This window comes from Neolamprologus multifasciatus, chromosome 4, assembly GCF_963576455.1.
Source record: "Neolamprologus multifasciatus chromosome 4, fNeoMul1.2, whole genome shotgun sequence".
Lineage (NCBI taxonomy): Eukaryota > Metazoa > Chordata > Actinopteri > Cichliformes > Cichlidae > Neolamprologus > Neolamprologus multifasciatus.
Genome location: NC_140442.1, coordinates 552,361 through 570,000, shown reverse-complemented (window position 1 = coordinate 570,000; position 17,640 = coordinate 552,361). Strand labels below are relative to the sequence as shown.

The 17,640-nt window shown below is 48.4% G+C and overlaps 1 protein-coding gene across 1 annotated transcript; it reads left to right on the top strand.

Annotated features, from left to right (window-relative positions):
• The first annotated feature begins 6,185 nt into the window (after positions 1–6,185).
• Positions 6,186–17,338, top strand: nr1d1 (nuclear receptor subfamily 1, group d, member 1). Its single transcript, XM_085156522.1, has 8 exons — positions 6,186–6,607; positions 10,515–10,784; positions 10,869–10,957; positions 12,062–12,206; positions 12,295–12,935; positions 13,011–13,196; positions 14,378–14,588; positions 15,237–17,338. Exons 1-8 carry the CDS (start codon positions 6,571–6,573, stop codon positions 15,455–15,457), a joined length of 1,800 nt encoding a protein of 599 aa, XP_085012648.1. The 5' UTR covers positions 6,186–6,570; the 3' UTR covers positions 15,458–17,338.
• Positions 17,339–17,640: the final 302 nt, after the last annotated feature.

The following is a 17,640-nucleotide window of genomic DNA, read 5'->3' as shown; positions in this document are numbered from 1 at the left end:
CTGAGTAGGAGTCGAACCTGGCCCTTTTGGTCTCAAGGTGGCTAGTCATCTCACTGAGCCAAACTCATTCTCACAAAGAAGAGGTGGAGAGACTGACAATTCTGTTGAAATGAGCAGAAGCTGCTGAGAACAGGTGAAAAGGCTGAAAACTTTGCAGAAAAGAGGTGAATCAGCAGAATTTCTGCTGAAAAGATGGAAAGAAGCAGAAAGTTGCACTGAAAAGAGATGAATCAGCAGAATTTCTGCTCAAAAGAGTTTTTTCTGAAAACAGCTGAGATTTGTGCTGATAGGAGGTGAAAATGCTGAACCAATCAGAGGTACTTCTGTCTGCTTTATCAGGCTGTGTACTTGTATGTATTTCTGCCATGGAGCGTTAACAAGAATCTGAGGTCCATATTAGAAAAGCTTCCAAAATCATTAAACGTTGCAGAATTGTACTAAATTATCAATATGAATTACAGGTCTGTGATAGTGTATCAATTTGTAGTGGAAAAAAATGTTGAACAAGGTGGAATCGAACCCACGAACTTTGGTCTGAAGATCCGTTTCATTACCAATCGCGCCACTGGCAAAGAGAGCGGGCGCCTGGAAAACAGGTTGATGAGCAGTCAGAATTAGATCGCGGTGAGAGGCGAAAACGCCGTTTTTGGAGTTACAAAACGTCGTGTAACTCAAAAACTAGGTGGGATAGAAGCATAATTCTTGCACTGGGTGAACTGCACTGCGATTTACATAGCTCTTTGTACCTCCGTCGCGGAGATATGACGAGAGAAGAAACGGCTTCATTTTCGGAGTTTGAAAACTGAGAGGAGGACAGATTTCCACCCCTCAAACAAACGTAATTTATGGCTCAACGGTAAGATGACTGTAAAAACTGCTTCGACCGTGAGTGTCAGCAGTGTCTGAAGATGAATTGGCACAAGCCTCATGTCTTAACTTTGCTTCGTTAAGGAGATATGACGATTTGAAAATGCCTTCAGTTTCAGTATTTCAGCTCTGAGTTTCACAACCTCCCCATAGACTTTGAATGGGGAGTTTTTAGACTTTGTGTCACTTCGAGGCAAATTGTGAAAAAACCGTAACTCGCACGATAATTATAGTGACACTGTCTTAAAGCCAGCAAAAATACCTACGTTTTGATGTATAATTTGTGGGGGATGAGTGGAAATTGAGTGAGTAGCAAGAAGTTGTTCAGACATGAAGAGAAAATTCAGAACGCACCAGTGCTCACTCTAGGTTAATTGCATAGCAACCATAGCAACGCATGTATTTTCTGAAAAATCACAAATCTGCAACTGAAAACTTAAAGAGGCATTAAATGAAAACGGTATCAGATATGAAAAAGCTGAATCACACAGGAATAGCCCAATCATTTGAGAACGTTTTAAAGTTTGAATGGAGTTTCTACATGAAAGTATGAGCATGTAGTTAAGTTTCAAAAACAAGCAAGTTTTAGCAGAATTGTGGAAGTTTCCCATTCATTTCAATGGGACAAAAAAAAAGGAAAAAAGTGTAATATTTTAAAAAGTATAATAGTAATAAACACCAAAAGATATAGCTGGAATTAGCAGAAATAGCAGAACAGTTTAGAGTTTGAACGGAGAAAATCGGCTGAAAACTGAGGGAGTAGTTAAGTGCCGAAAAACGTGGAGCAACTATAAGAATAAAGTTTAAAGAGAAACAGGAACTCAATAGTGTGGATGCCTTTGAGGGCATCCACACAATAACCGATATGATTCAATGCAGAGAGGTCTGTTAACACATAGTGAGTGAGAAAGGTGACTGGAAAGGAAAAACTCAATGCATCATGGGAATCCCCGGCAGCCTACATCTATTGCAGCATAACTAAGGGAGGATTCAGGGTCACCTGGTCCAGCCCTAACTATATGCTTTAGCAAAAAGGAAAGTTTGAAGCCTGATCTTGAAAGTAGAGATAGTGTCTGTCTCCTGAATCCAAACTGGAAGCTGGTTCCACAGAAGAGGGGCCTGAAAACTGAAGGCTCTGCCTCCCATCATACTCTAGGAACAACAAGTAGGCCTGCAGAGCGAGAGCGAAGTGCTCTAATAGGGTGATATGGTACTACAAGGTCATTAAGATAAGATGGGGCCTGATTATTTAAGACCTTGTATGTGAGGAGCAGGATTTTGAATTCTGGATTTAACAGGAAGCCAAAACAGGAGAAATCTGCTCTCTCTTTCTAGTCCCTGTCAGGACTCTTGCTGCAGCATTTTGGATTAGCTGAAGGCTTTTCAGGGAGTTTTTTGGACTTCCTGATAATAATGAATTACAGTCGTCCAGCCTGGAAGTAATAAATGCATGAACTAGTTTTTCAGCGTCACTCTGAGACAGGATATTTCTAACTTTAGAGATGTTGCACAAATGGAAGAAAGCAGTCTTACATATTTGTTTAATATGTGCGTTGAAGGACATGTCCTGGTCAAATGTCGCCTGCTCTGGCCCCTGGAAGACAATTGACTATGGTTGCCGGTGTCTCTAGCTTCACATGTCTGAGAACAGAATCACCAATTACCAGAGTTTGACCCCCGGCGGGTGTGTCGCCGAGTGGGGAAAAACGGTTAGACACATGAACGGGTTGGTGGTGTACCTGGGGCTTCTGTTTAGGACTACGCTTCCTCCTCACCGTTACCCAGCCGCCCTCTTTCCCCAGCTGCTTGGGGTCTGCCGGGGAACAGCTAGCGGGGCCTACGCTATCTTCGGCTGCACCAGCTACAGGGGCCTGGCTAGCTGAGGGTGAATGAAGGGTGCGAAGCAGAGTCTCCAGTTCAGTAATCCTGGCCTCCAGAGCTGCAAATATGCTACATTTGTTACAGATATCATTACTGCTAAAGGAGGCCGAGGAGTAACTAAACATCTGACACAATGAGCAGGAAAGTGCAGGAGGGACAGGTGAAGTAGCCATGGTGCTAACGAGTCAGCTACGAGCTAAGCTAGCGAAACAGTACAGACACAGTGAGTGAATACTTTGGCTATAAAGTGGGACGTTCAAGGCTTGGGAAATCTTTGTGTAGCCTAAGCCTGCTTTAAATGTCTCAATAACTTTATCCCTGACCTGTCTGCTGTGTTCTTTGGACTTCATGGTGTTGTTGCTCCCAATATTCTCTTAGACAACCTCTGAGGCCGTCACAGAGCAGCTGTATTTGTACTGACATTAGATTACACACAGGTGCTCTCTATTTAGTCATTAGCACTCATCAGGCTGTCTATGGGCACATAGACATGGACACACCCCACTTTGCAGTTATTTATTTGTAAAACATGTTTGGAATCATGTCTGATTTTGGTTCCACTTCTCACGTGTGCACCACTTTGTGTTGGTCTTTCACGTGGAAGTTCAATAACATTGATTCATGTTTGTGGCTGTAATGTGACAAAATGTGGGAAAGTTCAAGGGGGCCGAATACTTTTGCAAACCACTGTAGATGTTAGCACAGTGCATCTTGTATGCACACTTTCTCACAGTGACCTTTGCATTGTAAGCAATACAAGATTATATTAACACACTGCTTGTAAACAGACACAGAAAAACTGGCAACCAAAAGATCTACATGGCCCACAAGCTCATGCAAAACTAAGATGTTGCTTTCATCCTCCTGTTCCTGTAAAAACATACATATATCCACCCTTTTGTTGCTTTGTGGGTGGAGGTGCAATCTTGCATATTGGTGTCAAGTCAGTCCAGTCAGTCCCCATGTTTATTGCTGATAGCAGAATGCACACAACCATGCGGGACGACACGGAACAGAAGGAGACATCAATACACAGAAGGTGATGACGTGGGAGCACACGGGGAGCTTTGCTGAGGTCAGTTACACATAACAAGACAGGAACTGACAATACTGACCCAAGACGCAGACCTTAAACGTAACACAAGAAGCACACAGAGAAAGCCTGGAGAGAGACAGAGAACATGAAGGAGCACATGACGACTAAATATTTAGTTTCCTGTAACATTTAGATTTAACATTTAAAATTGTGTTTTAAATATGAAAAGTTACAAATATTTTACTAAATGTTGTAAAAAATGTCTCGAAAAAACATGTTTTTGTTTTTGTAAGGTTTTGAGCTAAATGTGGAAAAATGTTGCCATTAATTTCAGCATGTTTCAGTTTATAAACCTCACCTGTGTGTGTGTGTTCCCGATCGTGACAAAGATGAAGTTGAAATTAATCTCGACCCTTCAGCTCAGACTCCTTACATTTACACAGCGAAGTGTAGGAAATCTAAAGGTGTGCAGGTGGATCGTCTGTGCTTCTGATTAAAAGTGATGATGATGACTTTTTTTAAAAGAACTTCCTTCCAGATGTTTCTTTAGGTTGGAGTCTTTTGACGCAATGACACTCAAACACAAACGACTGAAATATTGTGAGAATGATTTTGAGTAAAGTCAGATATGATCTGTGGTCATTAAGATGCTCTCCCCTTCAATGGGTCACATGACCACCTGCTGTCTGTCCGTGTGATCTGATTGGAAAGAGTTGAAACCAATGAAATGCTTCTGTTGTAAGCAGGAAGCACAATCATGGTCTGAATGCTTTGCTGTGCCAAACCCCCAGGAGGAGCGCCGTAGACTCTCTGTAGGCTTCTCTTGTTAATATTGATTTTACTATTCATAAACTGTCTGTGTGGATGTTACACTGGAGCGGAGGCGTGGGATGGAGAGGAAAAGAAATACAAACAGAAAGAAAGGGAGGAAAAGCAAACAGACACGACCTGTAACCAAGCACACGAGACCAAACACAGCACCTGAGAGACAAGACAGAGGGAGGTACACGATGTTACTGTGTGTGACAGAGTGACAGGGTGTGTGTGTGTGTGTGTGTGTGAGACAGGTTTCTTCCGTCTTGTACGGGTTGGCTGCTCACTGCCTCTGGTCCCCGGCCTATCCTGCGCTCGCTGCTATCAAATTCAAACGAGCTCTTATTTGTTAAAAACGTCCCACTTAAAACCTGCTAAATGAAACAACTGCACCACCTGCTGTCTCAAATGTCACCCTGCACTGACCCCAGTAACAGCAAAGGATGCTGGGTAATATTCAGTGTGGTGAAGAGAGGACCTTCCTACTTTGTCCTCGACCATAAATGCTGGAGCTGTGACTGTAAACCTCACAGCACTGACCTAAAGAGCCAGCAGACGTCACCCAGAGGTTACAGCTGCTGGGCCCCAGTCTGACTCACTGTGAGCCACAGCCAACCAGCTTAGCCGCACTAAACAACCAGACCGCTGAGCAGCTGTTTTCATGCAGCGTTTGAAGAACACAACGTCTGTATGCTCTGATCTTAGTTCAGTAACACATCATGTATGAAGTTAAATAAAATGTCCCTTACTCCATTTCTGAGTGTCACACCCTGTTCCTCTCTGAACTACAGCGCACATGTTTAGTGTCAAACGTCACATAAGCACTTTGTGTGTTTGCTGATGTTTGTTGAGCTGCTGTTTGCTCCTCTTCTGCAGCGCTAACTGGATGCTGAACAATGCTTTGCGACTTTACATCTGCACCATGAACGCATCAACAGTGAGGCTGTGAGTGGAGTGTCGCTATTTTCTTATTGCTGAGTAAACATCTGTAGAAGAAACGCCAGGCTGCAGCTCACAAAACCTCCTGGACAGCTCCATGTTTGCTCTCTAACATCAGTCTGCGATGGTCTGATGAAGGATTCCAGCTGTTCTGGCTCTGCTTCGTCCTGTTGTTGCTTACATGATGCTCCAGATGTTGTCTGCTGGTCAGAGGTCTGGACTGCAGGCGGGCCGGTTCAGCGGCCGTGCGGCTGGGACAGATGCAGTCTGCGATTTTGTCCTGCTCAAACACGAAGGCCTCCCAGAGACACGCGTCAGCACGGAGCAGGTGTCAGAGCAGATGTTCCTCTAACATCTGTTTATACCTTTGAGCAGTGATGGAGCCTTTCCAGATGTGCCAGCTGTCAGCTCCGATGCCCCCCATGAGAGCTGCAGGCTTTGACCTGAGCTCTGATATCGTTAGTCCGGAGGATGTGGAGTCCGTTTTTGGCTCATAAGTAATCATAAATATAAGTAGTAATAAATAACGTTAAATGATTGGTCAAAGCAGTAAAATTATGTTTTAAAAACTACGAATCCCAGAATGCCCCTGTGCGAGGAGCAGCCGGCTCCACGTGCTCGGAGGTTTAAACGAGCGGCTGCAGCACAGAGAAGGGGCGGGAAAGTGTGTCACTGGGGCACGAGGCTCTCCCCGCGGTCACATGGTCCCGTTTTCTGCCGCGTGCGGGCACGGCGGCCCCCGCACATTCATCATCATCATCATCAGCGCCCTGCTGCGCGCGCGCCTTGCTTCAAAACACACAGGCAGGCAGACAGACAGAGACGCGCGTGCAGCAGGACGGATCGCTTGGTTCCGCGTGCAGCAGGAGCAGTAGTTTGAATTCACAGAATAAGACCCCACTTCTTCTTCTGTGGTGGTTTCTTCTCCAACGTCTCCGAGCCTGGGATGCGTGCGCAGCGGTAGCTTTCTGGGACTTTTAAACGAGGGTCGCGTGCGTGACTTTTTCTCGGATGTCACAGTGACCACCGCTGCCATGGACACGAACAACAACAACAACAACAACAACCCAGGTAAATACGTCCCCTACTCTGCCCCTCGCGCTGACATTAGAGCTGATAAGAGCGACGATGTGCGCGTGCGGCGCATTTATTTAGACTTTTAACAACGCCGCGTGCGTGTGAGGGTCTCTGCGGCTGCTTCAGGGGTCGAGTTTTAAAATTTTACATGGAGTTTGGCAGCAGCGCGGGGTGAAGGCTGAGACAAGCAGGTTACCGGTCGATGAGTGAACTGTTGGTATCGTTAGTGTCGGACCACAGGTCGAAGCTTTGAGCACCTGCGGCTGTGCGGCGCGCGAACCTCTGTTCCGGTGTTTGTGTCCGCGGTACAGGTTCTCTCAGTGAGGGGGGCGGGAGCACCGGGTTCAGGTCCAGACCAGGTTCTGGACCCCGCATTGCCCTCACTGCAGTCCCCGTGAGCAGGTGTCCATGGCCGGGTTTCGGGAACAGCGGGTCCCGCTTGGCACATGTCCGGCGGTGGTCACGGGGACCGTGTACGTGACTGCGGCCGTGTGTTCGGGTAAGTGGGTCAGGGTGACAGCGGTCATGTCGGAGGGTGGACAGGTGTCAGGTGGACCCGCAGTGATGTGTGTGTACGTGCTCGCTCGCGCCAGCAGAGCGCCCGTTGCCGGTTCACATGGACCGGCAAACTGAGCCATGTGCGCTCTGTTTTCACGGAGCTCCGCGGGCTCTGATTGGCTGCCACTGAGCCTGAGGTCATTGTATAATTCCGCTGCTCCTCCCCCGGCTCCTCCCCCTGTGTGCTCCAAACACGATCACATTTAAAGATTTGCGCACAGTCACGTGGTTTGACGTTTGCTCATTTTCACTGACGTCAGGAGCCTTTGCTCTCTTCTTCTGCACTTTTATAGTTTGTATTTGTATGTGATCAGATTATTGATCATGGCTGATTCTGATCGATGACCTGATGGTTCATCGATGATAGTAGTTACAGTCCGGCTCTCACCTGTCCTCACCTGTTAACGCTGCAGTTTGGGTGCTTTTGTCTCCCCCTGCTGGCGCAGACAAGAACAACGCAAACACAGCTGAGCGCTGGTTTCTGTGTGTGGCTTTTATCTGCAGCAGCACAGACTGCACTCAGCTTGTTTCAGGCAGGAGTCACAGAGTTTTATTCAAATGCCACTAAGGATGTTTGAGCCGTACACAGAGACACGTCACACACCTCGCCACAGACAGCTGCAGCTGACCGCGGTGACGTGGAGCTGCTGGGAGACGTAAGAACACAGAGACATGAATCTGTGTTAAAATAACCACTCAGGAGTTTTTTCAGACTGCAGGCTTACTGATGTAAATAACGATGATATATTTATCACATGATGTAATAAAGTGTAAACCGACAAATAAAACTCGACATAAAACCTGAACACAGTGACGAACACGACAGGTGAGACGATGTACCTGTGCAGGTGATTTATTTACATGTCTGGGACAAAAGGAGCCAATCAGAGGGGAGTGAGGTCAAGGAGGGGAGGTGTGAATGAGTGAGGGAATAAAACAGATGTGAATGATGTATGTGATTTATGGAAGCGTCTGCTCGAAGTCCGATATTCCTGATCCAGGATTCCTGCTGTATCCCCAGGATAGAGCGCCGCTCTGCTCGCTCTCACAGTGTTTGTGGTTTAAAGCTCATCACAGCGGACACTTACTGACACTACACTACCCATGAGCCTCAGCTGCTGGTGCTGAGCTCAATGATAACAGACATTCGCCGCACTGACGTTCAAAGAGCGTTTGGCTCGTGTGAACTTCCTGTCAGCTCAGAGTTCAGCTAACACGTTTCCCTGCAGCACGCCCACAAACCTCAGACCAACTTTAAAAAACATGGCGGCGTGACGCTTAAACACGTACTTAAAAGGTGATAAAGAGGGTTCTTAGAGAACGTTTAGTAAGACATCACTGCAGCGCTGTCAGAGAGACTCTGAGGACACGTCAGCGTTCGACCTCGAGTCATTAGCCGGTGACATCCAACTTTTATGCTTTGAAATTCCCACGGTGAGCAGAGACCCTAAACACGTTTACGCGAACATGTGTGAGCAGCTGGATCCTCTCCTCTGGAGGTCAGCACAGTGACTGAAGGAAGCACAGCGTCTTATTCTGAGCACGTTTAAAACCTTCACGAGGACCTGAAGATCATGTGATCGGTCCTGAGACCTCGTGAGCAGCAGAGACACGCCGCGTCACCACCGCGAGCGTCAGCGCTAACGGGAAACTTTATTAAAACGATTCCCAGCTGGAGCATGATGCTGTTGTCAGGTGGAGGTTAAATGAAGCTTTCTTATCCCACAGTCTGATAGGAGCCTTCGCAGATTACCCAGAATGCACTTTGTGGAGCTTCCTGCAGGGCACGCTGGTTACTGCTCCTCTAGGATGTGACTGATGAAGTCACATGGAGGTTATTCTTCTTCTGCGGTTTCAGCTTTAATTATTTCTGAGTGGCTGTCGCTCACGAGGCGAAGCAACTCATCTGCCAATTAGAAGGTTGGTGGTTCAATCCCCGGCTCCTCCAGGCTGGGGCGAGACGCCAGCCCCAAATGTTCTCTGACACATCCAACGGTGTGTGTGTGTGTGTGTGTGTGTGTCAGTGTGTGTGTGTGTGTGTGTGTGTGTGTGTGTGTCAGTGTGTGTGTGTCAGTGTGTGTGTTCTCTGGGAGTAGAAGAATCAGTCCAAAAACAAGCTCCTCCTCTTCGCGTTCTCGTCTTCTTCTTGGATTGTGAGCAGCTTTGCATGACTGACAGTTCATAATAATCCTTCTGTATCTGACTCTGGGCTGACTCCGCAGGCTCTCATTCATCCTCTGGGATCAGCAAGTTTACTCTCTGTGATGTCATAGAGGTCTGCAGTCTGCAGTCTTGGCTCACACTCTAGATTGTTGAATATGAACATCGCCATAGCAACAGCAGATATATGACAGGAAGTGAGGAGGAGGTCACGTTTAAGCTGGAGAATCTTATTTTACTGCAGCAGAAAACGCTGCAGATCTGTGTGTGTGTGTGTGTGTGTGTGTGTGTGTGTGTGTGTGTGTGTGTGTGTGTGTGTGAGAGAGAGAGATGAATGGCGGGAACGTGAGAGTGTGTGCAGAGGGAGGGTAGGCGTGGGTGTGGGCGGGCCTCTGGCGCTCCAGTCCCGTTGCAGAGCCGTCTGAGTGGAGCAGGCACGTGTCTCAGGGGCGTGACCGCGGAGTACACACGAGCCTCCCGCCGAGGCTGCATGAGGGGGAGGGGGGGAGGAGGGGGGAGGCAGCAGGTTCAGCACAGACATGAGCACAGCTCGGATATTTCTGTGGTCAGACGCTCAGAGTCCATGTGCAGCTTTACAAACGCGTCACGTGACCTTCATCAGCTCGTTTGTGTCTGCATTTCCACGCTGACTCCTCTGTGTGTCTGTGAGCTCGCTGTGGTTCCTCGTGTAGCGTGAAGGTGATGGCGGCTGCTCTCCTTGTTCCTGTCTTGGTGACCCAGTTTGTGAGCTGGCAGCGGGCCTTGCTGTGTGAGTGTGTGAGACTCACAAACCACTGAGCAGCTGAACATGAAGGTGATCACAGCTCGCACTGGTCGTGTGTGCGTGTGTGCGTGTGTGTGTCACGTGCAGCTCTGACATGTGCAGACAAACATCCTCTCATAACAAAGAATCAGGGTTTCCTCCTGTTAGTGTTTCTGACTCCTCGCCGTGTCCATGAACACATCGTTAGTCAACACCGATGCTCGGTGAAGGTCGCTGCGTGTCACGAGGTGAAAGAACAAAGAGCAGAAATAAGCACTTACAGGCTTTTATTTTGTAGGAGGAGGCCGTGATGCGTACAAGCAGTAAAGCCGAGTCGCTCAGAGCGTTCGAGGAGTAGAGGTGGAACGCTTCCCCCTCACCACTGTCAATAACCTCTGACCTCCCCTTGATCTCCTGCAGGAGGCGTGATCTCCTACGTGGGCTCCTCCGGAGGCTCTCCCACTCGGACCAGTCCGGTCTCCATGTACAGTGAGAACTCCAACTCCCAGTCCTTCTTCACCTCCTCCTCCTCCCTCACCCTGCCCTTCCTCAGCTCCGGCTCCAGCTCAGGGTCGGCCGGAGACGACGGGTCCTCCTCGGCCTCCTCCTCGGGGGGAGGCTCGCCTCGAGGCCGCGACGACGGCGGCTCTCTGAGGACGTCGCCCAGCAAGTCTGTGGCCAGTCTGACCAGTAAGCACGCAGTTCGTTTGCATGTTTGTGTGTTGAGCTGAACGGAACCTCTGATGTCACTTCCTGCGTGTGACTGTGTTTCAGAGCTGAACGGCATGGTGCTGCTCTGTAAGGTCTGCGGCGATGTTGCCTCGGGTTTCCATTACGGCGTGCACGCCTGCGAAGGCTGCAAGGTGAGATCTCACACACACACAGTGGAACCACTGACTCAATGATAGTATTTGTGTTAATTAATTAAAATCTAAAACTGTTATTCTTTTGTTTTTGTAATATTTCAGAGTTATTTACTTCCTGTTTATTTTCAAATGTGTTATTTATTCACACACAGTCTTTAAGTGATGATGTGATGCTTCAGTCCAAACTACTCTGCGTTTATTAAGGCTGTTGTGTTTTTAACATGTTTTAATCTTTTGTATCTTCTTCTGTTTAATCTGAACAAGCCCCTAAAAACAGTCAGTGATCACTGTCGGCCTCTCTCGGTTTTTATTACTGCTAATCATTTTAAAGCTCAGTTTTAAACCCTTACGATGTAACTACAGCCCATGCAGCAGTATATTAATGACTAACCTCGTATTGTGGATGGATTATCTCAGTTGTTCTCCTGACTGAAGTTTGGTCCGTTTACAGCATCCTGCCATGCGATTGCATTTGTCTCTAACCATCAGGAACCCTCACCTTAACTTTTATCGAGTGGAAGAAAGTTAGCGTTCATCCTGCAGCTTCACTGTGCTAATGTTATGCTAACATAGCTGTTTTGCTAGCGGTCACGTAGCACATCATTATATAGCAGCTAGCCCAACTTCAGTAACCCTACAAACGTCACTGCTGTTTAGTTTTTTGTCTTCATTTATGTTGGAAGTGACAGCAGAGCTGTACGCTTGAATTTTCTCATAAATCTCTCAGTCAGAACATGCTATATCATGTTTAGCTAACTAGCGAAACTAGCGAGCTAACTTCCTGCTAACTTCCTGCTAACTTCTAACTCAGTTAAGTGTAATAAATTCTGTTTTCATGGATGCCTGGATGTTAAACTTCATAGTTACACCTGGTAAAGCAGCAACGCTGATGATTTTATTACATATGAAAGACTTTAGACAGTTTTTAACTCTCAGTGATGCTGCAGTGTTCGTTTGACTTTGGGACCTGAAGTGGCTAATGGCGTCAGACTTAAAGACCGGATATACAGTCCGCGGATTTTGGCAGTTTTGGGGCTTGGTGGTGATGACGATGATGATGATGATGATGAAGGTGACGTGTGGGCGTGTCTGGTCTTGCAGGGCTTCTTCCGCCGCAGCATCCAGCAGAACATCCAGTACAAGAAGTGCGTGAAGAACGAGAGCTGCACCATCGTGAGGATCAACAGGAACCGCTGCCAGCAGTGCCGCTTCAAGAAGTGTCTGTCTGTGGGCATGAGCCGCGACGGTGAGCGCCCGCCTCACCCGCACGCTCACCTGCACGCCCGCACACGCTGAATCCGGCCTAACTCCTCCTCTTCCTCTTCTCTCCACAGCGGTGCGTTTCGGGCGGATCCCGAAACGCGAGAAGCAGAGGATGTTGGCCGAGATGCAGAGCGCCATGAACAACATGGTGAACGACCAGCTGCAGAGCGACTTCCAGCTCGCCAGCCTGTCGTCGTCCTCCTCTTCCTCATCCTCTTCCTCCTCGCCGTGCCCGGGGGCGATGGTCACCCCCGGGCCTCAGCCCTCAGCCCTGCCTCCAGCCCCCTCCTCACCCTCCCCGCCTGCTTCGGCTTCCTCTTCCTCCCCACCGCCTCTTCCCGCCCATCAGAGCTCCTCCCCCTCCTGCTCCCCGCCCCCCAGCCCCGGGATGGACTCCACCATCAGCGCCATTGCTCGCGCTCACCGCGAGACGTTCCTATATGCTCACGACAAGCTGGCCAATAACCACGTCCACCACAATAGGGAGGCGGAGCTCTGGCAGCCCAACCGCTGCCCAAACGGTTACCATGCCAACGGCCTCAACACCATCTACCACCACAATAACAACCTGGCCACAGAGCGCTACCTACCGGAAAACAGCCGCACGCATCTTCACCGTAGCAACGGGAGGCAGAGCCAGCAGAGCGGCCCCGCTGGTCATGTGACCCAGGAGCAGCGCTGTCCAGTGAAGAAGCAGACGGGGATCGTGCTGGTAAGAGCTCATCCACTGGGGGAGGGTTTACAAGCTGTCACCTGATTGGCTGACGGTGCTGTCCTGTCTCCGCAGGCTTGTCCAATGAACATGCAGCCTCACGCCGACCCCTCGAAGACCCCGCAGCAGATATGGGAGGACTTCTCGCTGTCCTTCACGCCCGCCGTCAGGGAGGTGGTAGAGTTCGCCAAACATATCCCGGGATTCAGCGGTCTGTCCCAGAACGACCAGGTGGCCCTGCTGAAGGCCGGCACCTTTGAGGTGAACCTGTGATGTCACTCGGTTTAGTGCTGATTGGTTGATTGAGATTCCTTAGATGCTGTACCCGACCTGACCACTAGGCAAACTGGGGGCGCTGCAGCCACCCTCTAGATATTTACCACGTCTTCTCACTCAGCCAGTTACAGCACTGTCATCCAATCAGAGCACATTTTAGGGGAATGACCTCTGACCTTTGAAAAAACCATTGAGTTCACTCTCGAGTCCCCGAGAGTGCGAGTTTAAAAACTCCCACTAGCGTTCCCGAGGTCAAAGATGAAGCTGCTGTGTTTAGTTGCATTTGTTCATGGAGACGTAGCGGTCGCAGTAGTTGCTTGTTGCAGCATTTGGTTAAGTTGGTGAGTTGCCATGTTTAGTTGCAGCATTATGTTTCATTGTGAGACGCAGTCTTTGCTGTATGCTGCCCTCGCACTAGACAGACGGATGACCATCTTCCCATGTAGGAAAACCACACCGCTGTTCCTTTCTGGCAGATTTACTTGACTGGATGCATCGCAGGGCTTTGTTGAAGCAAACGGTCCTTCTTCCGTTAGACAGGAAGTAATGAGAAATAGTACTTCTGGTAGGATGTCAAAATAAAATGAACAGTGAGCCAGAAACAAATAAAGATTGCATGAACTTATATAACACTACATAACACGAGGGGCGACTCTTAAGGAGCCAGAGCATGCTGCATTGTCTGTAGGTACAGAACATGTTGCAGTAGTCTCTGGAGCTACAGCGTGATGTTTGTTGCTGCAGATGCAGTTTGTGTTGCAGTTGCTTGTTTTCTGTGTAGATTTGCAGTCATCCACGTCATGAACGCTTTCTTTCCCAGCTCCTTAGGCTAGTTGCTTGTTGTTTAGTTGCAAGTGTTGCTGTAAACGTAGTGGTTGCTATAGTTGCTGTTGTTGCAGGATTTGGCTTAGCTGCAGGAGTCAACGTGTTGCTGCAGTTGTAATAAGCGGTGTATTGGCTGAAGTTGCTGTGTTTAGTTGCAGGAGTTTGGATGTGGCGAGAGGATGTTGATCTATTAGCAGGAGTTGCAGGTGTAATGTTGCTGTAGTTACACGCCTGCTCGTTGGTTGATCAAACTCGTGTCAGGCTGAGATTGGATGAAACCTAAATGTGTCGGTGACATCGTCGCGCTTTCACTGATTGCCCGTCCTTGTTTCCTGTCTCAGGTGCTGATGGTGCGTTTTGCGTCGCTGTTTAACATGAAGGAGCAGACGGTGACGTTCGTCTCCGGCGCCACCTACAACCTGCAGGAGCTGCGGGCGATGGGCATGAGGGACCTGCTGGGAGCCATGTTTGACTTCAGCCACAAGCTGGCGGCGCTGGAGCTGGACAGCGAGGAGCTCGGACTCTTCACCGCCGTGGTGCTCGTGTCAGCAGGTGAGCAAAGATCGCCGCCGCTGTAGATTAGCTGAAACGTATCGCAGTTTAAGAAGGAAGTATAGAAAATCTACTTCCTGTTTGTAGCACATAACTACGGCGAGTTCAGGTGTCGCCCGAGTTTGTGTGGTTTAGCTGCTGTTGTTGTTTTCGATGCACGTTCAATCATCCAGGTAAGGAAGTCGCTAAAGTTGATTCTTTCATCAGGTAACGTTTGAAAACTCCCAGATGAACAGAATCAACTTTTGGGGGATGTTGCTGTTGCTGCTGTAGTTGCGCCAACTTGTTGAGTTGCAGGTTGTGCCATGTTTGGTGTAGTTGCAAAAGGTACCGTTTGTTCAAGCTGTTGCTGTTAGCGAAGCGTCGTGGTTGCAGTGATTTCGGTAGCAGCGGCGTATGAAGATGTTGTTGCCGTAGTTGATGTTTTGTGTTTAGTTGCTTATTTAATCATTTTTGGTTGTTGTTGTGTGTCGAAGTTGCACATGCGGAGTCTGTTTTTAAACTGTTTAGTTGCAGCTGTTGCTGCAGCTGCAGATGCAGTGGGTGGGATAGTTACCGGGTTTGGTTCAGTTGCAGTAATTGTAGACGTAACAGTTGTTGCAGTGGTTGCCCGTTGCTCGCTGACCTGCCTTCTCCGTGTGGTTTCAGACCGCTCCGGCATCGAAGACGTGGCGTCGGTGGAGCAGCTGCAGGAGAATCTGATCCGCGCTCTTCGCTCGTTGGTCAACAAGTCGCCCGTCGCCCCGGAGAGCGAGCACCTCGACGTGGACTCGCCACGCTTCACCAAACTGCTGCTGAAGTTGCCAGATCTGCGGACGCTCAACAACATGCACTCTGAGAAGCTGCTGTCCTTCCGCATCGACGTTTGATGACATCACTGCGATGTCACCGCATCGCCACGCTCTCCAGCCCTTAACATCGCAGCGTCATCCAGACCGCATCGGACCGGCGGGATGATGATGTCATCAGCAGAACTTTTCAAAACATGCGTCTCCCCGCCAAAATAAAAGTCTGCTTTAAAACAGCTGGTTGATGTTTTAAAGGAGCAGGCTGCCATTTTTAAACCACGCTATTTTAACCTGTGTAAGCCCGAACCGTTAGCTTAGCCTCGCCAGCCCAGTTCTTTGACTTTACTGGAGCGTCGCCAGCAGGAAGTCTGAAAGACAAAAGAAAGAAGCGTGAAGGACGTGGACGGTCAGACGCATTTCAGCCGAGTACGCTAACTGACGAGCTCACACAGAAGAAACCTGTTGGTCCAGCTTCACTTCCACTTCCTGTTGATGTCATCATTCTGTCTGATTTTAGCTTCGTTAACGTTCATGATGAGTTCAGACACTTTTAATTTGAAAGTTTTCCCAGCTGGAGACAGATGCACACTAAAAACAGCTCTTTCAAACGTCTGGACGCATCCAGCAGCTTTTAATGATTTTAAGAACTTTGGGATCAGCTGCTTCGATTTTCAGCGGCCGGCGGTCTCCGACTGCGGCGGCATCCGCTTCCACTCTGCAGGAAACAGAAACTCTTCCAGTACGAACTGATTCATCCTGAACTTCCAAACTGTGGAGCGCCCGGAATGATGACTCCACCCACTACAGAGGTGGAGGAGGCGGGGCGTGACCTGCCTCAGACAAACCTAGTGCAGCTGATGTAAAGAAACTGTATATAGCCATGAACACAAAGATCCAGATATACTTGAACTGTTTGCCCTGAGATCTGTTGTACACGACTATTTTTGGTTAATATGAATATGCCTGTGCAGATATCGTGACTATTAAAGTATGTATGAGCGAGGAAGTGCACCTGATGAAAGATCTCTGTTTTAATCTGTGGTTTATGTTGTAAAGACGTTATATAAAAATTATATATAAATATATGCACACGAGTCGTCCTGAATTTATAATATTCACACTGATCATAAAGATGTTACTGTGATTGGACGAGTCAGAGCTGAAGTAAAACGACCTCCAGTTTTCTCTCAGCGAAGCTCGTTTTACCCACCAGCAGCTGCTGACACGTTCTGATTGGTCGGTTCAGGACAGGAAGCCCCGCTTGGATATTTCCAACCGTGCAGATGCAGCAACATTGGAGGAGAAGCTGGAGTCAGTTAGTTACAGCGGCTGGTGGAGATGCTGTAGTGGCAGGCTTTGATGTCACAGACTCAAGCTGCTGCTGGGTGTAGTTGCAGCAGCTGCAGAGCGGGTGGTGTAGCTGTAGAGTGGGTGGTGTAGCTGTAGAGCGGGTGGTGTAGCTGTAGAGTGGGTGGTGTAGTTGTAGAGCGGGTGGTGTAGCTGTAGAGTGGGTGGTGTAGCTGCAGAGCGGGTGGTTAGCTGCAGAAGAGCCTGATTCGAGCTCTCTGTTATTGTACTGCAGCAGCTGTATGTGCTGAAGGTGATGCCATCAGTTAGCGGATGCTCTCTTCACGCCCCAAATAAAAATGGAGGAGGCTGTAAAGCAGCTCCTGATGTTGGGACCAACAGTCACAAAAACTCATTTTACTACAGTAAACATCTGAAAACTGAACAATCAGTTTTATTTAAGTAGCGCTAAATCCCCATCCGGCCGTCAGTCAAAGAGACCACGCCCCTAATAATGAAAACTTTAAACAGTTGAGTTATGACCACATCCTCCGCTGTACGGTTGTTGCGGTTTGTGTGCCAGGCTGCAAACGTGTTTATTTTAACACGGAAGTCTATGGGACTGACTCACTTCTGCCTCTGCTGGGCACCACAGGAACTGCACCTCTCAGTGCCTCCATGTTGGGTTTACACGAAGCTTCGTCTACGTCACCTAGCTCACCTTTATTAGTGGAATATAAAGGTGATTAGGGTTATATTCCAGTGGGTCTGAGCTCAGCGGCACAGTCTGCCCTCTGGTGGCGTTTTTGTGCCTTGCACTACTGTCACTGACATACAACATCTAACATCGTCTCTTCACCATCACACATATTTATCTCTCTGTGAGCAGTAAAGTATGAGAAGAAAAAATATTTCATGTGTAATTTCAGGTTAAATGTTTAATGTTTCATATAAAAACGAGACACGTTGATGACTTA

Bases quoted from the DNA above. Each gene is read 5' to 3' on its own strand.
- nr1d1 (XM_085156522.1), top strand. From the start codon at position 6,571: ATGGACACGAACAACAACAACAACAACAACAACCCAG. The intron at 6,608-10,514 runs GTAAATACGTCC...GATCTCCTGCAG, and splicing joins CAACAACAACAACAACCCAG to GAGGCGTGATCTCCTACGTG. The intron at 14,589-15,236 runs GTGAGCAAAGAT...GTGTGGTTTCAG, and splicing joins CGTGGTGCTCGTGTCAGCAG to ACCGCTCCGGCATCGAAGAC.